Source organism: Phaenicophaeus curvirostris, chromosome 1 (genome assembly GCF_032191515.1).
Source record: "Phaenicophaeus curvirostris isolate KB17595 chromosome 1, BPBGC_Pcur_1.0, whole genome shotgun sequence".
In the NCBI taxonomy this organism is placed as follows: domain Eukaryota; kingdom Metazoa; phylum Chordata; class Aves; order Cuculiformes; family Cuculidae; genus Phaenicophaeus; species Phaenicophaeus curvirostris.
The window spans coordinates 25,905,708-25,928,302 of NC_091392.1; the positions used below are offsets into that span (position 1 = coordinate 25,905,708).

General features: G+C 42.8%; 1 protein-coding gene across 5 annotated transcripts in view; it reads right to left on the bottom strand.

Annotated features, from left to right (window-relative positions):
* Positions 1–22,595, bottom strand: part of ST7 (suppression of tumorigenicity 7) — a 147,300-nt gene that overhangs the window by 100,077 nt on the left and 24,628 nt on the right. Inside the window, exon 1 of one of the 5 annotated variants that reach the window (XM_069850884.1) lies at positions 8,363–8,743. The exons of the other annotated variants lie outside the window; for them this stretch is intronic. Coding sequence (XP_069706985.1) covers positions 8,363–8,384 — 22 coding nt within the window. The 5' untranslated portion in view covers positions 8,385–8,743. Of the gene's footprint in view, positions 1–8,362; positions 8,744–22,595 lie in introns of those variants that run through there. 5 annotated transcript variants of the gene reach the window in all.

Sequence of the window (22,595 nt, forward strand, 5' to 3'; positions counted from 1 at the left end):
TGTACTGTCACAGAGCCTCCCTGCTGTCCTGTGACAAAGGACACCATATCCTCCCATACAACCTGCATTAGACCTCTCAAGGGTGGTTTCTTGGAGGAACTTCCTGAATGTGATGCTTACAGATGCTTGCTAGTTTTTATCTGGCCGCTTCTTTTCCACCATTTGGAGCTTTTCTCCACCCATCTACACAAGCAGCCTAATTACCACCCTCTTTGCTCTGTACATAATAATAACAGCTTATCTGCAGTTATCACCATGGACCATGCAAGCACCAGAAGACAGAGAATGACCAGGCTGATACATGTTGCTGAGTTATAGGAACACTTCCCCTCAGCTCAGTTAACCCTCTAGCAGACCTTTGCCCTCACTGACTGCCTATAAAATTTCTAGGGCTTTTTTGCTGGACTGTTTGGGCTTACGTCCTTGTGGATGACAAAGCACAGTAAGGGATCTTCACACACAGCTGGACACGTTTCTCCACCAGCTAATCTGATGTTTCTTATCTAGTGTATTCTCTTTGATAGTCTAAATCAAAGCTTGAGAGTATTTTATCAACAGATGGATAGTTTGAGTGACTGGTTATTGCCTCTATGCAAACACAGTGGCACAATTTACTACCACTGCAACAGTCTTAGATACCTGCCTAATGCCAGTAATGAATGCAGCTGACAAGAAAGAACTTTAGTGGTGCTAACACTTTCTATATTCAGCTCTTCTCCTGAATGTTAAATATACCTTTTAGCATCTTTCAGCATTGCTAATTATAATTATTTTATTTACTTAATCTTTAATATTTGTGACCAGCAGTTTTTAGCTTGTGCTGTTAGTTCAGAGTCAGCATGCCTCATGTTATAAGTATCGGTAAGCCAGTGATTTATACAGCTGAGGTTCTGCTTGGGATGTTATCTTCTTATGGCACTTTTTCCTTTTCTTGTAGAGGAGATCTTACAAGTGAAGTCAGCTGTCATTTTCTGAGCTCCATGGAGCTGTAATATATGCCCTTCCCCTTAGAATTTGCTTTCTAGTGGTGACCTCATCATACGAACTCTTACTAATATTAAAAAATGCAGCAAACACATAAAGTGAAAAACACCTGATCTGTTTTTTCTACTTTCATCCAGGAACTCTCAAAATCTGTAATTGAATACATTTTCCTGTTGCTGCACTTGCATAACCACAACTTATCAACATCAAGACCATATCCTCTTAAAAATCCTTACGCACCACAGGATGGGTACATCCACACTCAGGTGAGTGCAACAGGAAATCCAAATCCACAATAGCTTTCCAAGACTCATTCCTACCAGTAAAATATAAATTGGCATCTGCAGGAGTGATGACATACATGAAATCATTATGTCATTGTAAACTGAAAAATCCCTGGGCTAATCAGTGGCATGTTAAACATCAGAAGCCAAGGGGGATGGGTAACCTTTCCACTGGCATCTTCAAAACCTCCTCATAGCTTCTTAGGCTACAGACCTTTTGAGAACAAGGCACATGCTTCCAGAGCTCATTCCCACCACTCTCTCATTCCTCACCCCTGTTCGGTCAAACCTTTTAGAAAAGCTATAGCTACAGCTATATACTTTCTCTGAAAAGCTCACCAACTTTGTACCGTTTTCACCTTAGGCTCCTGCTTTAGGCTGAAACACTATCTAGCATGCTTTGAGGGTCACCTCAGCATCCTTCATTTCACTGCACAGAGGAAAGATCTTCCCAGCCACTGGATTCCTCAAAGAGATCAAGCATATCAGACTTTATTTTTGTATCGCTGTCTTGTAGTCTCAAAAGAATTTCCCTTCTACTCCCCATGTACTGATCAAAACACCTGATATACCTCAAGATGCCATTTCCAAATGAAATCCATAGAGAGCCCTAGGAAGTCCTAAAAACTTTCTACCTAAAGCTGGGAAGCAGTGGCACATTTCTTGGCCTAGGTATAATATGGGCTCACTTGCATTCACAGTTTCTGAGCATCTTAAGTTTATCTCTCAGCATAAGCTTCACCTTGATCAAATACAGCAAAGCCAAGCAATTTTCCTCTGAGCTACACTGGATTCTGGGTAGGAAGTGTTTTTCTCTGTAGTTGCACAGCTTATTTCCCTTTACTAGAGCTTCAGCATCTTATCCTTTACAGTGGGGAACACAATGGCATTTCTAAGACTCTGTTACCTCTTATTACACATAGAGACCTTCATATGACAAGGTCTAAACGGTGATGTTACATCAGTATTTTCACCAAACAGAAAAGATGTCCATTAATTTTGAGTCCTGGGATACTCTATCTCCCTGAATCCCACATGCTGTTTTCGTAGCATTTCACAGACCTTTTCCTGGTGCTGCAGGAATCAAGCAGGTTATTCTAGCTAAGATGAAAGCAGACAACTTAGATAAGTGTTTTGCTGGGCATACCAATTCATTACCCCAAATTTCATGCAACTCTACTGTTTCTACCCCAGCTCAAATATAATGACACAGTCCTTGCTACATGTAGTTCCTATCTGGGTCACACAGTCCAAATAATCTTTCAGTCATCATTTGGCATAAAGATTTATCCCTATTTCTGGTTTACTAAATTAAACTGGTCAAAGTTGAAGCCTGTTTTGATCTTACACCGTTTTGCACACATGTAGATGGATTGAGATCTTGCACTGTCTCTAACTTGGAGGTCGGTCCTGCTTTGAAGGAGGGTCTGGTCCCTTCAACCTAAAGTATCCTATGATTTTTGTCTTAAACCTGAATGACGTTTTGTCACCTTTGACCAATCACAGGTCTCTCCACTAATTTAGCTCATGCATTTAGCGATGTCAAGGACCAGCTAATGTGACATTCTGAATAAAAGGCAACCCTATTCACTGCCTGCATCTTGAGATTCCTTCCCTATTTCAGAGCTCATGTGTGAACACAACTGCACTGAAGACTACAACTGTACTTAGTAACTTTACATCAGATCCTTGCAACCTCTAAACCAACGAGATAGGAAAGGTGATCCAGGGCTGCAAGAGTCAAATCATCTAAGACTGTCAAATGCATGAGTCAAACCTGGCCTGCAAGATGTGTCTGTTCATGTTTTCTTCAGGGAGGAAAAAGGGCAAGATGCACTTAAAGTTTCCAAACAGCTGCCTGCTTGTAAACAGCCCAAGGTAGCAAATTCAAACTGCCATTGTTGCTACTTGAGAGAAGAGCTGAGCTTCAAGACTCCACCTCCTGAGCACCCATCTAGCCAAGCCCTTGGAGACAGCACTTCAGGCATCTAACACAGTAATACAGCCACAGCAATTCACAGAAACTGCAGAACTCTCTCTTATCTCATGTTTATATTTTTAAAGAATGGATTTATTTAAAAATAACAATAACACACAGTAAATCCACAAAATCTACTTTAAAGTAGAGGGTGGGACTGTATTCTCCCTTCACATATCTTGAAATTTCACTGCTGAATTTGTCAAGTTCATTACCACCCCTGCAATCTCAGTCCCTTTCATAATCCAGGCTTACTCTAGCATTTGACGTTGCTGTAGCCAAGCCTCTCTTTGACCTGCTTCTGCAATTTGTTCAACAATCCTTACTCTATGGGGAACAGTGGGAATCTCAGCAGCCAAATACATTGGTTTAAAGTTACAGCTTCTGGTACATTCCTGTAACATCTCTTCAATGTAGAGCTGCCTGAGAAACCAGCATAATATCATTGTGAAACTGTAGCTGTTATCTGATTACTTACTACTACTGTGTACTTACTGTTATTACTGGTCATGGACATTCATGCTGGCAGTGGGCTATTCATGCTCAAGAAAGGAGCATATTGGTCATCTGCTGGTGCAGTTGAGCCCGCTCTCACAAAGGCTGCCCCATCCCTGGAGGTGTTCAAGGCCAGGTTGGATGGGGCCTTGGGTAACCTGATCTAGTGGGATGCCCCTCCCCATGGCAGGGGGATTGGAACTAGATGATCTTTAAGGTCCCTTCTAACCCTAACTATTCCATAATTCTATGATCCCACCAGAGTTTAAATGGCCATGTCTCACCCTCCCTTGTGCTGCTGCTCATCCAATCACCCTATGAACCAGCCTGTGGACCCAACATGTTCAAAACTGACTACCTGCAGAAGTGGTCAGGTTTTGGCTGGCTCTCCCACAGGTAGGGATGAGTGCAGGGGGAAGGAGGAGGCAGGCACACCAGCCCAGGATGGCAGCACTATGCTGATCAGATCATCTCACGCCACTGTGGAGCTGCGTCCTGGGCACCTCCCTCTCTGATGAAACACAGCACGAGGACTTCAGCTTCACGGTAGCACTTGGCAACCACTTCATAGAGATTGTGTCTTGTAAGGTAGTAGAAATCGCTCTTAATATCTGATGCCATAGTCTCTTGTTTGTCCATTGCTGCCAGCTGCTGTTTTGCAGGGGTTTGTAAGACTACTTTCCTGATGCCATAAAATCAATTATCTCCATGCGGTCTTTCCCATTTATTGCATTCTGGCTAGAAGAGAGCTTGGGAAAAAAAGGACTCAGGAACAAAAGTACTTTCTGAACAGACAGAGCAGAAGACAGTGCAGTGAGTCTGGGACAAGCACGGCAGTTCTCCCTGGCACACTTCAGTAGGCAGGGTTTCCCCTTCTCCATAGCATTCCTCCAGCCTCCCTGTGGAGAACAGCCTTCCAGCATTAGCCCCAGGACAGTGGAAAGTTCCATTTACCCCTTGGTTTTGCATTTCTCCTGCCCTGTGGTCAACTCTCCTTTGGTCCAGAGTCTCTCAGCTGATGTTCCAGAATACAACTGCTGATGTACCAGACAAAGACCACCATGAACATCTCCCTCAACAGTCCAGGCTGGAAAAGCACCTCCCAGAGAACCTTCCATGTAACCCTAACAGTTTGGTGTTGCCGCTAGGTTTAAATACTCTGGCATGAACTAACATAGCAGTACTGAGAACATCACCTCAGACGTTCACAGCACGCATCTGGGTCCTTTCAACAGCACAGGGGTGAGTGGCATACACGTGTGTGTGCTGTTCCCTCCCTGCAGCTTCCTACTGAGTTACTCTGTCTAGGGTAGCCGAAGCACACATGGTGCACATTCTCAGTGACACATGAAATGGCTCTCTGAGAGCTTCTTTGCTCACTTGACAGGCTTTAAACTACACCCTGCCCCAATTTCTTTTCATTACACCAAGAGATTTGGTAAAGCCACGTCACCCTGATGCCCCCAGCATTGCTGAGCTGCACTGACTGTGGCTGCTCTCACATTCCTGTTTAATTTGTGCCTGTGTTGTCTCTCTTGTAGGCTTGCAACTGGGAGTATCACGAGTCAGAAGCGGGATAGTTTGCCAGTTATTTCCCCTGGGCTTAAGGTTATCTCTCCTCCCTGATCCAAGAGTGATCTTTGTGCAGGGACCAGCTTATCACTCGTTCAGAGCCCCACAGCTTCCCCACTTTGGTGCAGTGCTGCAAAAGCATTTCACCTTCAAAAAGACTGCTTTTTAAACCTAATACTTTATCAAACCAAATTTTATTTACCCCCCACAGAATGTGAAACAATTAAGACAAGCAGATACATCTGTGAGGTCAGCTGGAGAGGCGGTGTGGGATGGAGAGTCTTCCCCCCCTGCACACAGCCCCCCAGCACCACTCTGGCAGCACAGCTGCAAGTGGATCAGCACAAAAACACTGAAGATGAAGGGTCTCCAGCACATACGTTTCCCATGGAAATTAAAAGAGGGCACATGACTGATGGAAAATACTAAGCACAACAGTACAGCAGCTACCCTTCCACAGTGCAACCCTTCCCATGGGGGTTTTTGCTTTGCATCCTTCTTCACTCATCACGTGCCAGAGCGTAAGCAGCTGGTTGTGCATTGCCTGCTGCCTTATCCCCCTTTACAAGCCAGTGTCGCCTGCTGTTTGTCTTTCCCTGCATCCAGAAGGCGATAAGCAGATGCCTGTGTTTCTATGATGGCCCTTGGACTATCTTTTACTGCCCTCCTGACTGCTGTTAAAAGCAAAAAGAAAAAAACAGGACTGCCGAATGACTCCTGATTTGACATTTAAAATATTTTGATACTGAGTGACAGAATAAAGGTTCTAAACCAGGATGTGCTTCTGACCATTTTTCTTGGTTTTATAAATGCAGAAAGAGAAATAGAAGCCTAAATACCAAGTGTAAACAGCAGGTTTAAAAAAAAAAACAAACAGTAATCTGCTCATTCCATGCTTTTTGGATAGCAGCAGAAATTACTTCTATTGTGTTTTCAAGGACCAGATGATGCTGAGTTTTATTAATTTGTTTTATTTTATTTATGCTGTAGCTAGCCAGAATTAACAATTAGTTGCGCTATTGTCATTTGACAGCTTGGAAATACGAAGACAGGAAAAGAGGAAAAGACCAAAAATCCCTAGCTGCGTTTTGATTAAATTAATTTTGACACAATTTTCTATCTCTAAAGGAAACCCGCAGTTCCTCCAGCAGCGGGGTCGTAACACAAGGGTTGCCCTGTGCAGGCAGGAGTGCAGGGGGCATCGCCAGAAACCCCACTCTTCTCCCATGTGTCAGCAGCAGGCAACAGGAGAGCCCGTCCCATCTGAAGAGGAGCTCCGGTGTCCCAGGTGGCCCCTCCATACGAGGTCCAGGCCCGAGCAGAGGAGCAGGGATGGGGGTCTGAACAAAGGCGAGGCCATCAATGCTGCCTTCATCTTCATCTGACTGTACAGTGCAGGCAGGGACTGGCCGCAGCCTCTGTTTGGCTCAATGGCAACTAGCCATGTTGTGTTTAACCCCCTTTTTAAAAAGCAAATAATACTGCTAGACCCTTCTGGGAAACAGGTAGTGGCTGTTATGGAAGCTCCCATCACCCTTCTCTAAACTGTGGGAACCATGGAAACAAAGGCAGCCACAGCTGCTGGTGGTACAACCCAGTGACTTTAGCCAAAAGCCTGATGTGACAAGCAAGCTGTTTATCAATGCACCTCATAAAACAAGCGAGGACCACAAAAATGAGCAAGGCTGAATAATTTGACTTTCTGAGTATGTCCTTTCAGCAAGAAGGCAGGTACACCACTGGTTTTATCTCAAAGCACGTTCTTATGCATCTTGCAGGGTCAAACCCCACAGACACAGGCTGGGGCTCACAGATCTGGCAGCGGATAAACAGATGCAGTGACATTTGCCATCTCTGCTCAGGCTGAGATGACCCAGAGCTGCAAACTTGTTTACAACCATGCATGAAAGGCAGGTTCCCAAACAAAAGAAATATAAAGGCAAATTTTGTTTTTATGCTGCCTGACCTTGACCAGGTGTTGTGGCAGAGGAGGGGGAGGGGAGCTGCCAGAGCCAGGCAACAGGACCGATTAACCCTTCGGGAGCACTGGGGTTTGACAGCCAGGAGAACCTGATTATGAGCTATTTCCATGCTCTTACCACTTCTCCAGAAGATCTGAGCCACAGAACAGGTCCCAGTGTAACGGCACGGAGACATTACACCAGGCTGGATGTTACAACACTCTAAAAAATCCACCACTTTATATTCAAATGAGACACATTTGCAACATAGAGTTCTGCTTGTCCACAAAACACAGTGTAAACCGACTGTTTTCTATTTTTCAGTCACTCGATAATCACTGGATCAGACTGGTCACCATACAGCTGCACCATCACTAGCAGCATTATTTATACATAAAACCCCTAGCCTTTCTCTACAGCCAGATCTGCCAGGTAGGTAACATTCCCGTTGAAGCAAAACTGGCTTGCTTTCTATGACATGCATCTGCCCTGCTATTATACAGCAGACTGCCTCGGTTAAGATTTTCCAGCACAAAGGTTAGGAAGAAACAAAGAAATAATCCTATTATTTTGCATTTTTCACCTCATATTTAGAATTCCACCTAATTTAATTTTAGATTCTCCAGTTATAGGAGGGATGGCACTCAAGCCTCTTTTTTTCCCAGAAACAAAATGAAGCAAATGAGATAGACAGGCTTTTCCTGCTGATTAAATGACTCTCCCCCAGCTCTCACCCATCTAACGCTGCAGCATTCCCAGTCCCAAAACACATCCGAGTAGCGTGTTCATCAGAGTGGTTGCGACTCCCCATCACTGACAGATGCGATCTTATCAATTAATATATTCAAGCAAAACTCCTTTTTCTCCTCATCTTTTAGTGGCCTGCATTCAGCAGCGCTGACAGCCCTCCATCGGAGGATGCACCCATAGTTGGAAGGTAGATGCTTCCCCTCCTGGATTCTTTCATCCCTTCCCAAACAGGCGAGGACCGCAGCTTTTAGCCAGCAAGCAAAGGGAATATAAGCACGAGGATAAAACAAGCTGTATTCTCAACACAAAAAGGAATTAAGTGGGATGCATTTACTTACATGAAGATTCAGTGCCAAACATGGCTGGTCCCAGATGCCGCTATTTTAAAAAGGAAAGAAGAAAAAACAGTGGAAGGGAGAGGGAGCGTATGAGAGTAGGGATGACTGCTACACAGCAGGGGTCATGAAGCCAGACAATGCAGTCCAGGCTATCCAAGCTGCCAGATTCTCCTCTCGCCTCCTCTGCTCCACACCGCAGATAGTTTTCCCTTGCGCCCGCAGCAAAGGTTCTTCTTCAGGAAGCAAAATGTGGGAGCTTCTGTTTTAAATCCAAGAGGCAAGGGCAGGCCAGCGTCCCTCCCGTGGCACCGGGAGGCATAAATAGGTAGCAGGCACCAGACACTGCAATCCCCAGCCCCTGCTCTGGTAAGACAATAGCAGAGCTTATGCATACACTGGATGACGTCAGGACACTGCAAAGACTGACTGCTGCTAACCCAGAGGCTCGGAGGGGGCTCGAACCGAGCAGAGCGATTCAAATGGGAATTCCTTTGTCACAAAAAGCAGAAGACAAAGAACCAGACACATATTCCCCTCCGTCATGACCAAACCTCCACGCGGGGCTGTAACGCCACCAGGAAAATATCTCCCTTGAATTCACGCTCCTTTCCTCAGCTGCACAAGATGCAAAGTGTTTCTGTGCAAACAGAATAAATTCTGGGGATAAATGTCCTGGTAAATGCCATTTATGGTATTTTCATTAAACAATAACCATTAATTTCTATCACAAACTCTCTTCATTATTTCTCCTTCAAAGCAAAATTAAAATCCTGGGTTAGTCTGCACTTCAGTCCTAATTTTCACATCAAAGTGCTAGACAACTGTCTCATGTACTTAATGTTTTGTCAGAATACACTGTAGCAATGCTCTAACCATAAGAAATGTCACACATCTAAATAAAAAAAAACAAACCAAAAACCCAAACCATACTGATCTCACTGATAAAAAGGCATCCTAGCAACCAAAGAAATATTTTCCTTCTTTATTCTTCTAAACCATGTAGATGTAGTGTTTCTTAGCCTCTGCGAGTGCATTTTTGAGTGCACTGAGGTCGAGTTGGTTTTTTTTTCTGATGCTCGGTGATTTAAAATCTTAAAAGGTAGAAACAAAGCCCTAAGCTGACTCCTTCTGACCTGCCTGCAGACAAAAGGAATTTGCCTGGCTTGTGCTGGCAAGAGCAGCCAAGCAGTAGGCTGATGGTTGGAAGCGACCGGACACTGGGGCCATCCATAGGAATGGCTCTCTGGAGGGAGCAAACCTGAGAATATTTTTCATAAGTCTCACTGAACAAATATATGCAGCTCCAAGGATGGCAAAGACTGAAAGGTGCTGCTGGATGAGGAGAAAGGAGATAGATGCAAGTCCATGAAGTCAGCATTTAAGGAAAAAAGAACCACCCCTCATTTCTGACCTTTTGAGGATTAGCTGTTCCTAAATGATCCTGTGCCAAGGGAGTTTCTGCTGTTCAAAGAACATGCTAGAAAAACAAGTAACACTGACGACTGGGCAGAACCTGCCACCAGGGATCTCAGTGTGCTTAAATCATTCCCAAACCAAGCAGGTGTTGTCTGGAGCCACTGTTGCCCTAGAAAGCAATGTCTGGGTCGAGCCACAGCCACCCACTGCCAGGCCAACCCCTCTACCCTCAGGGAGGCGGAACAGAGCATCAAGATCATACAATGTACGTGTCTACCAGTGTCCCTGTGGACCCTCAACAACCCTGGCCCACAGGTGCTGTGAGGAAGGAGAGAGACCAAGAGGCTGTATGGAGCCTCCCCTTGTCCTCCCCATCCTGGTGCAGAGGATGAGCACACTCAGCTCCTCTCCTGGCATCCTCTGTTGGTGCAAAACACACTTCCACTGTTTCCCTGCTTTCCAGCCCACACATTGAACAGTCTCTTTGTGTTCTGCACACGCTGTGAGAATACTTAGGACCAGCAGGCTTTTGGAAGCATTTAACTATATTTAATCTCTGGAAGAACCCCATGAGAGGGGCCATACCCTGGGGTGGGACATCTCATGACAGGCAACTTTTATTCTCTCTATTGGCAGGCAGGATACAAGTGCATGTTGACACAAATCAGCCCTTTGGCATTGACTAACCAGATGTCCTCCAGTCTGTACTTAAGCACCTGAATTAATGGCATGGAGTGTTCAATTGTAATGAATATTTGCAGTCATGTGCATGAATGCTCAGTACCAGCAAGACATGTCCAAATTGGTTTTGACCATAATAATGGCAGTGACACAAACTCTCTGAAAAGGACTGCAGTTTCGCTGTTCCCAGAACTGAACTAGTTATTTTGACTATTTAGAGCCAGTAACATCTCCTTCAGATGTAACAGCTTGACGAGAAGCTGTGACATGGGAAGCAAAGCAAGCGTGCTGGCTTGGCTTTCCAGCAACCAAGGCAAGTTCACTAAAGAAATGTATTATGTGCTGGTAAGTCTCCTAGATTCTTTAAACACAAACCTCTGGAACAAAAAAACTAGTGTTCATGCGCAATGCCTAAAGAATAAGTTTTGCTGTAATGACCAGATTGCAGTGTCCCACACTGTGGTTTCCAAGGAAGATGCAAAACCGCAGGGCTTTCCAACAACATCCTTGAAGGTGTCACGGAGCCCAGGCCCTCTGCCAAGTCTTCACTACAGTGACGCACATACGCAGTCAAAAAGTCTAAACAAGCCATGCAGTATCTATGGAAGGATTTCATAATAATCTATTTTATTAGCATTAGGCTTGCCAGGTCAGCGCTTTGCCTTGTGGGGAAGGTGACCCTTGACAGGCCACTGAAAGACTTTCTCTGAAATTTTTTCAAGTCAACCTAAAATACTTTCTAAAACAGCTCAGAGAAAATGTTAATATCTGCTTCTGACCTATTGCTCTTGTACGACCACAATCTTATAGTTAGGCTAACTGGCTAGCAGTAATAGGAATTGCTGTTTCCTACCCTGAGTTTTGCTTTTGGTTTATTCTGCAAAGAAGGGTCAACATATTAATCTCTTCCTATGAGAAAGTTTCTCTCTATTTCACAGTGGTGAAGATTGTGTAAATTAGTGCACAGATAAGGTCAAATTAATTCTCCTGTAGGCATTGGCGTTGCTGTGATTTGCTTGCAGTGAGCACAAGACATTGTTCAAGCATTAGATTCATTTACAATGTAATTTCCATTCAGTTCTCCACAAGCCAGGATGAAATATTTAAAGTAGCAAATATATTTCCTATTCAAAGCTCTCTGCTATACATTCACATTTTTCAGAGGAAGGGATGTGCTCCTCAACCACTGCCAATCTTGAGCAGATATTCTTTATTCCTCGATTCATCACCACAGAAAAAGAATACATGTATTTTACTTTAGTTTAGAAGTACATATGTGTCTAAAGCCTAAAGCATAGTTTTAGTTTTAGTAAAGAAGCTGGATAATGAAATATTGAATTTTCATACAGATGTAAAGTTCTGCTTTTGACTGATTTCTCTGAAGAAAAACAGTGCAAGCAAGAAACCATGAGCTACCAACAGAGACAGATTTTTACACATGCCTTATGCTGATCCAGTTGTCATTCTCTCTTGTCACTTAAGAAACACTTCATCTTGAGCTTAATCTCCTTTTCCACGGGAGAAACTCTGGGAATAGGAAACAAAACCATCCCATCTGTGAGGTCCTTTTGTCCAATAGCCCTGAGCAGCTCCCCTGGACAGGGGAGGTCTCACCTGTCTCCACCTGAAGAAAGGAAACAGGTCCCCTCCACAGGGAAAGCAGAGGATAATCTTCATTGCCCTTGAAGATGGGTAAGGATTTTTATTACGTTAGTTAACCTTTACTTTCCAAGTTCCCTGTTCTAAAAGGGCACTGAAAGTTTTTTAAGGCATTTAAAGTGTTAATGCCTCTAGGATGCTACTAGAAACTTCTGAGTGGCTTCGTAGTTAATCCACACTATCCAACCACACCCCTACCTGACCTCCCCAAAGGAATTTGGTTTGCTTCTAGGAGCATTAGCTCCCTCCTAAACACTCAGCAAGACCCCCAGTGACAGCATGGGTGACTACGTGTCTTGCTGGTTGTTAGGAGGGAGCTTCTGCGGTTTTTGTTGGCTCTGCCAACAGCTGCCACACCAATTATTAACTGAGATGACACCAAGAAAAAAGTGGGTTTAATCCAGAGAAAAATGAAGCCAAATAGAAGCACGTATCACTGAGCTACACTTGGCTTTATACTTTCTCTGGTCTTGCTCACTGACCCTTCATGGATTTTAACAAATGTTTCTGGTGAAAAAAAGTTGACATCACGATGACACCAGGGTGAATCTACCATGATGGTATAACTTAGCTTCTTATCTCACAGGATCATATAACAACTTAGCTTCTTATCTCATAGGATCACACTGACTCCCAAACAACAAAAATGAATAGCCTGTGCTGATGCTACAAGGTCCCCAACACAGAGCTGTGAACCATTACCCACCAGGGGGGTATTCTCCCAAACAGGCTCCCACCTCCCTCATTAAATGATGCTTCTGACTCAGGAACAGCACCTTTGGAGGGCTGACTGTTGGAAGAGGGAGCACAGAGGCCGGGAGGCTGGGAAGCAAGAAGAGTATAAGGCAGTATCAGGACCATACCAGGCAGCCAAGACACGGAGGTCAGGAGACTTGATAACTGGAAATATATAGCTGAAAATATCCCTGAACATCTGAGCTGTCTGGAAGTACTAAGTGTTCTCCTCATAGCCAGCTCTTATCACTCTTTGTTCGAGGTTTTCTACATGCATTCCCTCTTTACAGCTCGCTGTTCACTTACTGCATGGGCACAGAATGGAAGCAGTCTGCTGGCAGAAAAAAAGTCAAGGTCTTTGTCCGGTTCAATATAGAAACAGGATTTTATACCAGACTGATTTATGGACAGCAGGAATGTTTTTGTCTTTTTGTTATCATTTGCTCTTGTGCTGATTTTTTAAATATTTCAGTGTAGCCTATATATTACATTTATTCAACCCTATTTCAATTAAAAAATATTTTCCTGCAGCATTTTCAGCCAATTAATGCCTGGAGCAGCCAAGTTCCTTCAGTAAACATATACATGCACACACATATACAAGTGGCAAGCAAAACTGAAGAACAAGTACTTAATTTTGCCACCAAAAAATCTTTGTATGTCTGTGTTGGTCCTTATGTAAGAGATGAAGTTCAAAAGACAGACTGCTTTTTAAAAAGAGATACAATGAACCATAACAGCCAATCGTTACATTACAGCAATGCCATTCAACTTCAATTTTAACAAAGATCTTTGCTTCAGCACTGGTCTGTAGAGGATCACTGCAAGCCATTCACTGTGGCAAGTGAGAAGCAGTTCTGAGGATATGCTCAGCAATTAACAGAGGAAGTTCTATGTGTTCTGCCCCTCCCAAACCACCCTTCTGAGACACATCTAATAGACATGAAGCTCCAATAGTTATGAAATGGTACAGCATTACACAGAGAAGGCTTTATGTAAAGAACATTGCATAGAATAAAGAAAACGAGACAGGATTGGCTCTTTTTAAGCACTTAAATCTAGAGAAAGGCTGAGATTGTCAATCCCAGGCAGGTGTCTAGCTCTCTTCAGACTGTTGGGTGTTAGCTCCTCACTAGCTTCCAGATCTCAAAGTAACCCCAGATCTTGGGTTCCTGTCTTCTCATAGGAACCAGGAACTTCTGTAACTGACAGAGTCTTATGATCCTAAGCAACACAGTATCTGCTTCTCCCCTTGTAGTAGCCTGTAGACTCTACGAATACCTGGGGGTCTAGTAACTGGGAGCAACAGAACAGAAAGGTGTTCCCATTCCCTATAACAGAGGATACAGAACGAATGCCCCATTTTCAACAGGCACTTTCCTTCCAGTATTCAGTGTGAGACTAGAAAATGATGCAATATTCTTTTAGAAGTTGCCAAGTATAGCTCACCTTCTCTATAATACTGTCAAAAGATTAGGATGATGAGGCACCTCTTTTTAATTTTGGTTTTGTTGGTTTAGTTTTCAGTTTGGTTGGTTTCATTTTAAACACAAAACTGTCTATTCACAAATATCTAAGCCACCAACACAGTGTGATAATCTATTCACTATGTGCAGTTCCAAATTAGATGCATTATCTTTTCAATAACATCAAGCCCCATGACTCAACAGAGCACGTGTAATGGCTTCATTAAATTCCCAGAGCAGTTTTATCCCAAACTCATGTAACTGTGATGAAATGGGGCCACTACTGTATCTGAAAAATGTAACAGCAGAACACACTACCCTTTTGATAGGATCCAAGGAAAACTTAAAAACTAAGGAAGCAACCGATTAGCATTATGGTTAAATATGTTTAAATAACCACCTATTTAAATGTATTTTTAAAATAATAAAATATTAGAAGAAATAAAAAAGTGTGTATTTTCTACACTGTGTGAAATAGCTGAAATATTTTGGTTTGGGTTGTTTGCATCCTAATATCAAGGTCATTTCCGAGGATCTATGCCACAGGACTGCAACTAAGGCACACATGGAAGCCTCAAATGTCAAAGTGAACAGAGGTGGATAACAAATTAAAAACCTGATTATAAACAAACCATCATCATTTTTTATACAACTTTGAGGGACCACAGATTAGGATTAAGGCTGAGTCATAATAAACTGCATGCAAGCTGGCATCAGAACATGTGTGTCACAGAAAAAAACCACAAATATCCAATTTATATGCATAAAAAATAAGTCAGAGAGATTTAGAACAGAAGTAAACATTGCCAACATTGCATTACAATCTGCATTAATAATGTCTCATCTAGTGCCAAAACTTCGTGGCAAGGAGTAAGTTTGATTGTTGAGAGAGAAAGATGAAATTTAAATCACTGCTCAGTCTGAGCAAACACAGTAAGAACATTAAATCTAACATTATAAATAGCGATGATTTCATTGTACATACGGGAAAAATTAAGAAAGACTTCTAAGCCTAGGAGAGAATACCAACAAAACAATGTAAAAAAGTATCTGAGGAATTTAGCTGTTCACATGAACATGTTCAATGTGTCCCTGCTGAGGAACTCTGGAACTGGTCAGCCATTTCAACCCAACTTTGGCAAAAGGACAGAAGAAACAAGGTTATCTCACATGCTGTGTGACAGCAAGGAATTAGATAGGGAAGAGATAACTTACAAAGGTCTTGACTGGCTGAGATAATTCTGTGTTGAGCATGCTCCCTACCAGACATAAAAAAATCTGTAATATCAAAAAAAACTTCAATCAAGAGCGACCTGTGTGGACACTTGTGTGCATAACAGCAGATGAGCTGATATTGCAGCCATAAATTTAATACACTTGTGGAGTCAGAGGGAAAACCAAGTTCACTGGAAACTGTTTCACTACTTTCACTGGACAAAACTGTACCCATTTAAGGCTTTCAGTTTTCCAAAGGTGAGGCATTTTGGTGGTGTCCCATGCCCTCTTTCCATGAATTTCAACCAGCCTCAATGCTCAGCAGACTGGAGACATAAAGTTTCTCTCTCAGAATAAAAAAATTCTTAACCACAGAAATTAGTAAGTGTTTGGATAACTTGATTAACATAGCTTTTCTTGAGAATGAAGAACTTCTAAGAATTGAAAAAGCAATCCAAGCAAGAGACTCTCCTGAACCTGCAAGTTGATCAGTGTTGGGAATCCCTTTGGGGCACACTGCTGCCAGTACAGACATCCTTCAATAAGGCTCAGACTGCAGCAAGCTTGGACACAGCAGTCTCATTTGCTGCACACCCAACACCGGAAGAGTAAAACCTCTCTTGAAAATACAATGTTCTCCAAATTAAAAAGGCTTATCCAGATAAGGTCCAGCCTGAGGAACAAATGTACGGTGAAGAGGAAGTCCCTGCCAAAGCACTTAAGGGTAGTTCCACTACCTTTGAGGAGAAGTAGACTCTTAAACTTGACAGACACCTTGGAAAGGCTTTCTTAGACAAAGCACTAAAGAAAACTTCAGGCATTTAGCCACGGTAACAGAAAGCTTACCTATGTGTGTAGAAGAAAATAAGGTTGGAAAGGTTGATGGCACCTGCCCTCCTCATGGCAGATTCAAATGCACCAACATCCTTCCTGCCAGGAACAAGTCACAAAGGAAAACTGCAGATATTCCGAAGTCCAACTTCACATGGGAACTCATCTTCATCAGCACATCAGTAACTCATCAGCACAGCAGACTGTTACTAGAAGCATCACAGTACTTACTGGTTTACACGGTTCCTTTCACAGCAAACTACCATGCTGCAAGAACACAAAGAAACCTCAGTAACTATTGTCCAGGCCTTCTGTCTAGCAATGGTCACCATAGAACCTTGACTCCAGATGGGTGTGGTAATAAGCGTTATGGCAACTTAATGACAATCAAATGACCAGATGTTAACACTATTCAGGTTTCTCAGAAACTTGATAAGAATTGTGGGCCTCCTCCTGAGCAAATCACACTGCCAGGATGTTTGTACTCTTGCTCTCCCCAGTCTCTCCCCTAGAGAGGCGGGAGGCAATACCCACAGAGCTGCTGTATTCCAGTAGTATGAGGAAAGGATGGAGACATGGAGGTTGCAGCTCCATTCTTCCACAACACCCATTCCAGGGAAGTCCTGGCCAGCATGATTAGAACGCACTGATTTTCCACGTATTTTTGTTGTCAATTCAACAGTTGCCAACTCTAGCAGTGCCTGTTTTTCTTCACTGACTCAGATAGAGCACATACAGAGTCAGGCTTAAGCAGCTCAGATGCAAACACCTACAAATGTGTAGAAGTGTCTCCTATGTGTCTGGGAGTTTTAGTAAAAGGAGAGGATATGCTGGAGTCATGGCCCCATTCTTCAATGAAGGGATCCCTGCACTCCAACCCTAGCTTGAACTGTGACCTCTGCTATATGTGCAAGTTCCCCCTGAACAGCTCACAGGCTTCAGTACATTCAAGTCACCAAAAGGGTGGGTGTTTATCTGAGATACACACCTCTATTCTCCCCTGCAGCTGCATAAATCTCCATTACACCACTGATTTAATATATCTGGATACCTGGAAGCACTATGCCACTTCTCTAGCTCCAATGTCATGAAAGATTAATTGGGCTTGTGTCCGACAGTAGATGGCACACAAAGTTTATCAATTTCATCAGCCCAGGTAGGAAGGTCATGCTGAGCACCGTGTTTGCAGTAGGCAAGGTGGATAAAGTCAGCAGACATCACTTCAGTGAAGAGCCAGTCTCCCTTGCAATCTGAGACATTCCTCCTCTGAACAAGTTTAAGCATGGAGATGAATTCCTTTCTTCAAGTCAAAGGGTTTGTGGCCCTTTTGACATACCCGATTTGTTTGTTAAATACCACCTAATCAGTTTTCAAACCAGACTAAGAGCTTCACCTTGTAGAAGAATACATGCATAGTATTGAGCCTCTGCTCAGTCTGCACGGTAGGCAGATTGCCTCTGAGCATCCCTCATTGATGCTTCATAACACCCATCAGCCTTCAGATGGCTACAGGCTCTGCTTAGCAATATTTGTTGTCAGTCAATGTTATTTAGCCACTTCAGCCTGTGCCCCCGTTTACACTACAGACAAGTACTGTTTGACACCACTTATCCTTTGCAGAAGATGTTTGGTGGTTGGCCAAAACGCAACCTCAAGCTCAAGGAGTGACTTGTCTCCCACGCTTGGTTGGTTAAGGCTGGCTCTGCACCATTGCAGCTGCTCCGCAGGACCCCTGCTGGCATCCCGAGGTCAGAGGCTCACAGGTCCTTTAAACTTCAGTGAAACAGCATGAGAAGTATATCTTGTACAAGTAGTTTAATCTTTTTTTCATGAAAATTCTCCAGAAAATATATTCTGAAAGAAATGACACAGACTACTGTGCCTTTTTTTAGCTTGCACCAAACATCACTAGAAACTGTGCACTGGATGAACCCAGTCAAGTATGGCACCTTCCCCAACCTCAAATATTGCATTTCTTTATAAGCTTTTAAAAACAAACTTCCAGACATCAGTACTTATCTTGTTGCTAACTGTGCGTTTGATGGAAATTGGTACAACACATTACAGGTAGGGAGAAGCAAAGGGTTAAGTACTTTCACAAGAAATGGATATGTGATATCAAATGTCCAGCTATGAACATAGTCTCCCCTGGCATCCAGCATCAGGTGCCAGGGAAAAGACCTCAGTGGAAAGTCCCACTATGTCTTAATCATGTGCTCAACATGCTCCTTATTCCAAATATCTTTCTCGTGTCTGTGCAGAAAGAGTTAAGTGTTTTCTGGAACATTGCTTACATTATATACAATAACTGCTTCTTACTAGAGCAATTATTTTTATGGAATATAGTCTAAAAGAAAAGAAAAAAAACCTTTTCATTAGGTTCAACTTCATCCCTGCACTACAGATGCAAATGTAAGCAACAGATAGTGAATTTGTATTTCCTCACCAACTTTTCATTACCATTTACTAGTTTGAACTAACATCAATCAAAGGCAGTTCGTTACATAACAGTCACTTAAAGAAAAGCCAATAACTTTTCATTTGCTCTGAAGTAACGTAAAAGAATTAAACACTTGTTGAAAAATGCCCTACGTGTCTTCTGGTAAGGGCCTGTACTGACGCAGGCAGTGGACAGACACATGCTGCTTGCTCACTGTGCAAGCCAATTGGGAACTGGAATACTGTACTTGCAATAGCCACAGTCATAGATCAGCTCTGCCACAAAGCACAGTAGATTTACATGCACTGAGCTACAGAGACAGGAGATATCTCCAGGGCAGGAACCTTCTAAAGCGGTAATTACCTGGTTAGGAATCTGCAGGTAAAACATTTATTTTCTTTAAAATCTGTCTTTTTAATTGTTCTTTTTTTCTGTTGTTATTAATATTGCCTAATTAAAACAGAGCGCTTCATTAGTTGATAACAGACAAGGACTACTATGTCTCCAACAGTAAACACAAAGGAAAACCAGATCAAATAAAAACCCATAGGGCCAGGTGATGGATAGAGTGGACAACCCCCTTGCAAAAAGTCATAGCAAAGTGGTAAATCACCCTTAGAGAATGGCTGAAGCGGAGCAAGACGGTAATGCCCATGGACATTTACTCAAGCCAAAACCAAAGCTAGATGATATCAATATAGCAAGGTGGCTACTTGCTCCACCTACCCAGCCACGGCCAAGCCCAGGTCTCATGGTTGGACTCGATGATCCGGTGGGTCTCTTCCAACCTGGTTATTCTATGATTCTATGATTCTATTATTCATCCATCCTCTTCCCAATAACCCACTGGGGTAAAATCCACATATCCAGACCACCTCAAAGGCTGCATCACCTCCACCATTCTTCGCAATCTTCTGATCAAACCCTTCCATCCCAGCCAGAGGTCCCTTGGATGAAAATAAAGGGACAACAATGTGCACAATATATTTAAATAACATCATTTAAAGCAGATATACATATAACTTTTTTTTTTGGTCTGAATTTTTCTAAAATCAAAATATCAAGATTCTTTGCATGGGCCTTTGGAATGAACCTCAAACTGAAACTCAGCCTTAATAGCTGAATATTTTTCAGGCTTTTGTAATTTATACAAGTCTATTCACGTACATAAAGTATTCTGCCTGTCACTACATTTGTGGTAAAAAGACATTCAATGAAGTCAGCAAGTTTTAAGAAGTAGGAAGCCTGGGTCCAAAAGCACATCATAATGCCTTCTCCTAATATAGAGCTACTGAAGCATAAACACGTCCCTGTGAGGAATATTTTATAGTGAAAACTTTAACAAAAAAACAATAACTTCTGCCAAATTAAGACCCCAATAATGCTAATGATTAGACTAAGCTAGACTTAAGAGTGCATAACAAAAATATTTCCGTACATTAATAAATAATAGTTGTAAGCCACAGAAAGTGTCTTGGTTTCCCTCCCCTCAAAAAATTGCTCACATCATAAGCCTCCTCACACGCCCTGGAGCCCACGTCCTCTGTCCCAATGCGGACCTGAATATTCCAGTTTTTCCAATTCCGTGATTTTGCTTTGGCAAGGAGATAAAACAAACTATCCACAAGTTGTTCTTATCAAAACCCACCTTCACAGAACAAAAAGGAGAGCAAATAAATGTCTCAGAAATAACAGACTAATGAAAGCACTATGCTAGACACTCTCTAAAGCCATCATGGCAGTGCAATACAGAGTCCTTTCCAGCAAATAGTGAAGAACTCAAGCTAAATATCACTGGATTTTGTGTAGCACTGTCATTGCACGGACCACTGACATTTCCCAGGTCAGCCAAGGCTTTCACTGCTATAGGGAGGGACTTGCAGTTGCAGCATCATTTTATCTAAAATCTTTATGAGCCTACAGTGGAGAGCTGTGCCTCAAGGACCAGGCTCTGCTGAAAAGCCAGAGACCTGGCAATCAAAACACACTGCATAGAAAAGAGAATCAGGACAGACTGAAGTGTTAGCACATGGGAAGAATGGCAGGAGATGGGAGGAGGTTAACAGAATAATATGGCATCATCCGTCCCTCTCTGTGCAGTTACGGCTGCCTGAGCCACATCCTGTGACTGAAGAGAGCATCAACAACAAACCTCTGAAACAGCACGGCTGTCAGAGGAATTTTCCCACAGTAAGGATCACATTCATCGCTCTGTGCCAGGAACAATATTGCATTGTAACATCTCCAGGATTCCAGAAGACGGAAGAAAAAAACATTCAACCTCAGCCATGAACAAACCCCAAAAAGCAGCTGAAGTACTGAGGAGCAGTGCTCTTTTGGGTGCAGTACAGTATGGCAGTTTTAATACGTATTGACCACATGGCCAAGCAGTGACATGAACTCAGGTTCAGGTTCTAGTGCAGACTAGATCTTAATAAACCTTAGAAGGCTACTGATTAAACAACCAAGCTTAATCTTACTTGTAAATTCAAGGGAAAGCGGAAAAGGGGCAGAAACCCCAATTATGAGACAAAAATAAGAATCTGAACCTTATGGATATATATTACCAACAGAAATAAGAAGGAAAAAACAGAAGAAAGACAATGAGGAAAAAGGAAAAGGGAAACAGAAACACTAAAGAAGAATTTGAAGTGCTTTCTTTTTACCTGTACAATCTCACAGGTCTGTCAGTAGAAAGGGAACATGATGACGGTCATGTAGACAACTTTGCAAGCTTCACTGTTCTAGAAAAAAATATGTCCAAATATTTTTTTCAGGGATATTTTTTGAAGTTCCCCAAACATGTGGCAAAGCTTATTGCCTCTTAAGAATTAGAGTTTTCTTCTTATCTGTAATACCCACTGTTGTTTTTCTTCCTACACATTTTTCAAGTAATCTTTCTCAGCATTTGTATGAGAACAGGATTTCACAGCCACTCTGTTTTTCTTTCGGTCTGGGACCGCTCTATGCTTTCTCACAATCCTTACAGCAGGAAAGCTGTAGCCTACACAGAGGAAAGCATAAATTACTGTATGACAGGTTTATAAGACCTAATAAATACCACTCAGTAGCCTCCTTTCACTGTCTCCCTTGAAGAACAAGGAGGGATTTTTCTGCTGGCAACTTCTCCAACAGTATCAATTTATTTCATAGAAGCGCATGAATTTCAATGACACTTTGTCAGAGAAGCCCAGGCAGGCTTGCAGGCCAGGAGGAACAGGCAGGACCCCTAATACACCCCTGGTCAGAGCACTGACCTCGGGGGGGACAGATCAGAGGCTAGACCCTATTTGATGACCAGATGCATTCAATCTACTTTTTTTCACCTCAGATCACTGTGAGTCAGGCTTTGATCAAAGCTGCTTCCCCGCACAAGGTGCTGCTCTGGCCAATTCAAGTGATGCAAGCCAGGCAAGGCAGAGATATGAAGTGGGGCACCCATGTCCCAAGATGCAGTCACCAGCACCTGCAGCCCAGCCCAGCACGAGCCACTTCTGAAAGGTGCCTTGTGTCTTCTTGCATCGCTTCATGGTGATTTATTTTGGTGTGCAGAAAGTCTGAAACACCATGCAAAGCTTGCTTCGTGTAAGTAGCACCTTTATATGTACCTCAGTTTCATCCTATCCACTGCCTCTGCATTTTTACTGAAAGTAAGAAAAGCCCAAGTTGCAGACAGAAAAAAATTACAGCCTTGAAAAGAGCAATGTCTAGTGCTATTGAAGTCAGCTATACCATGTGCTCTGCATGTGGCACGTCTATTTTTCTATCATCCATCCTTTCAAGACTGTTT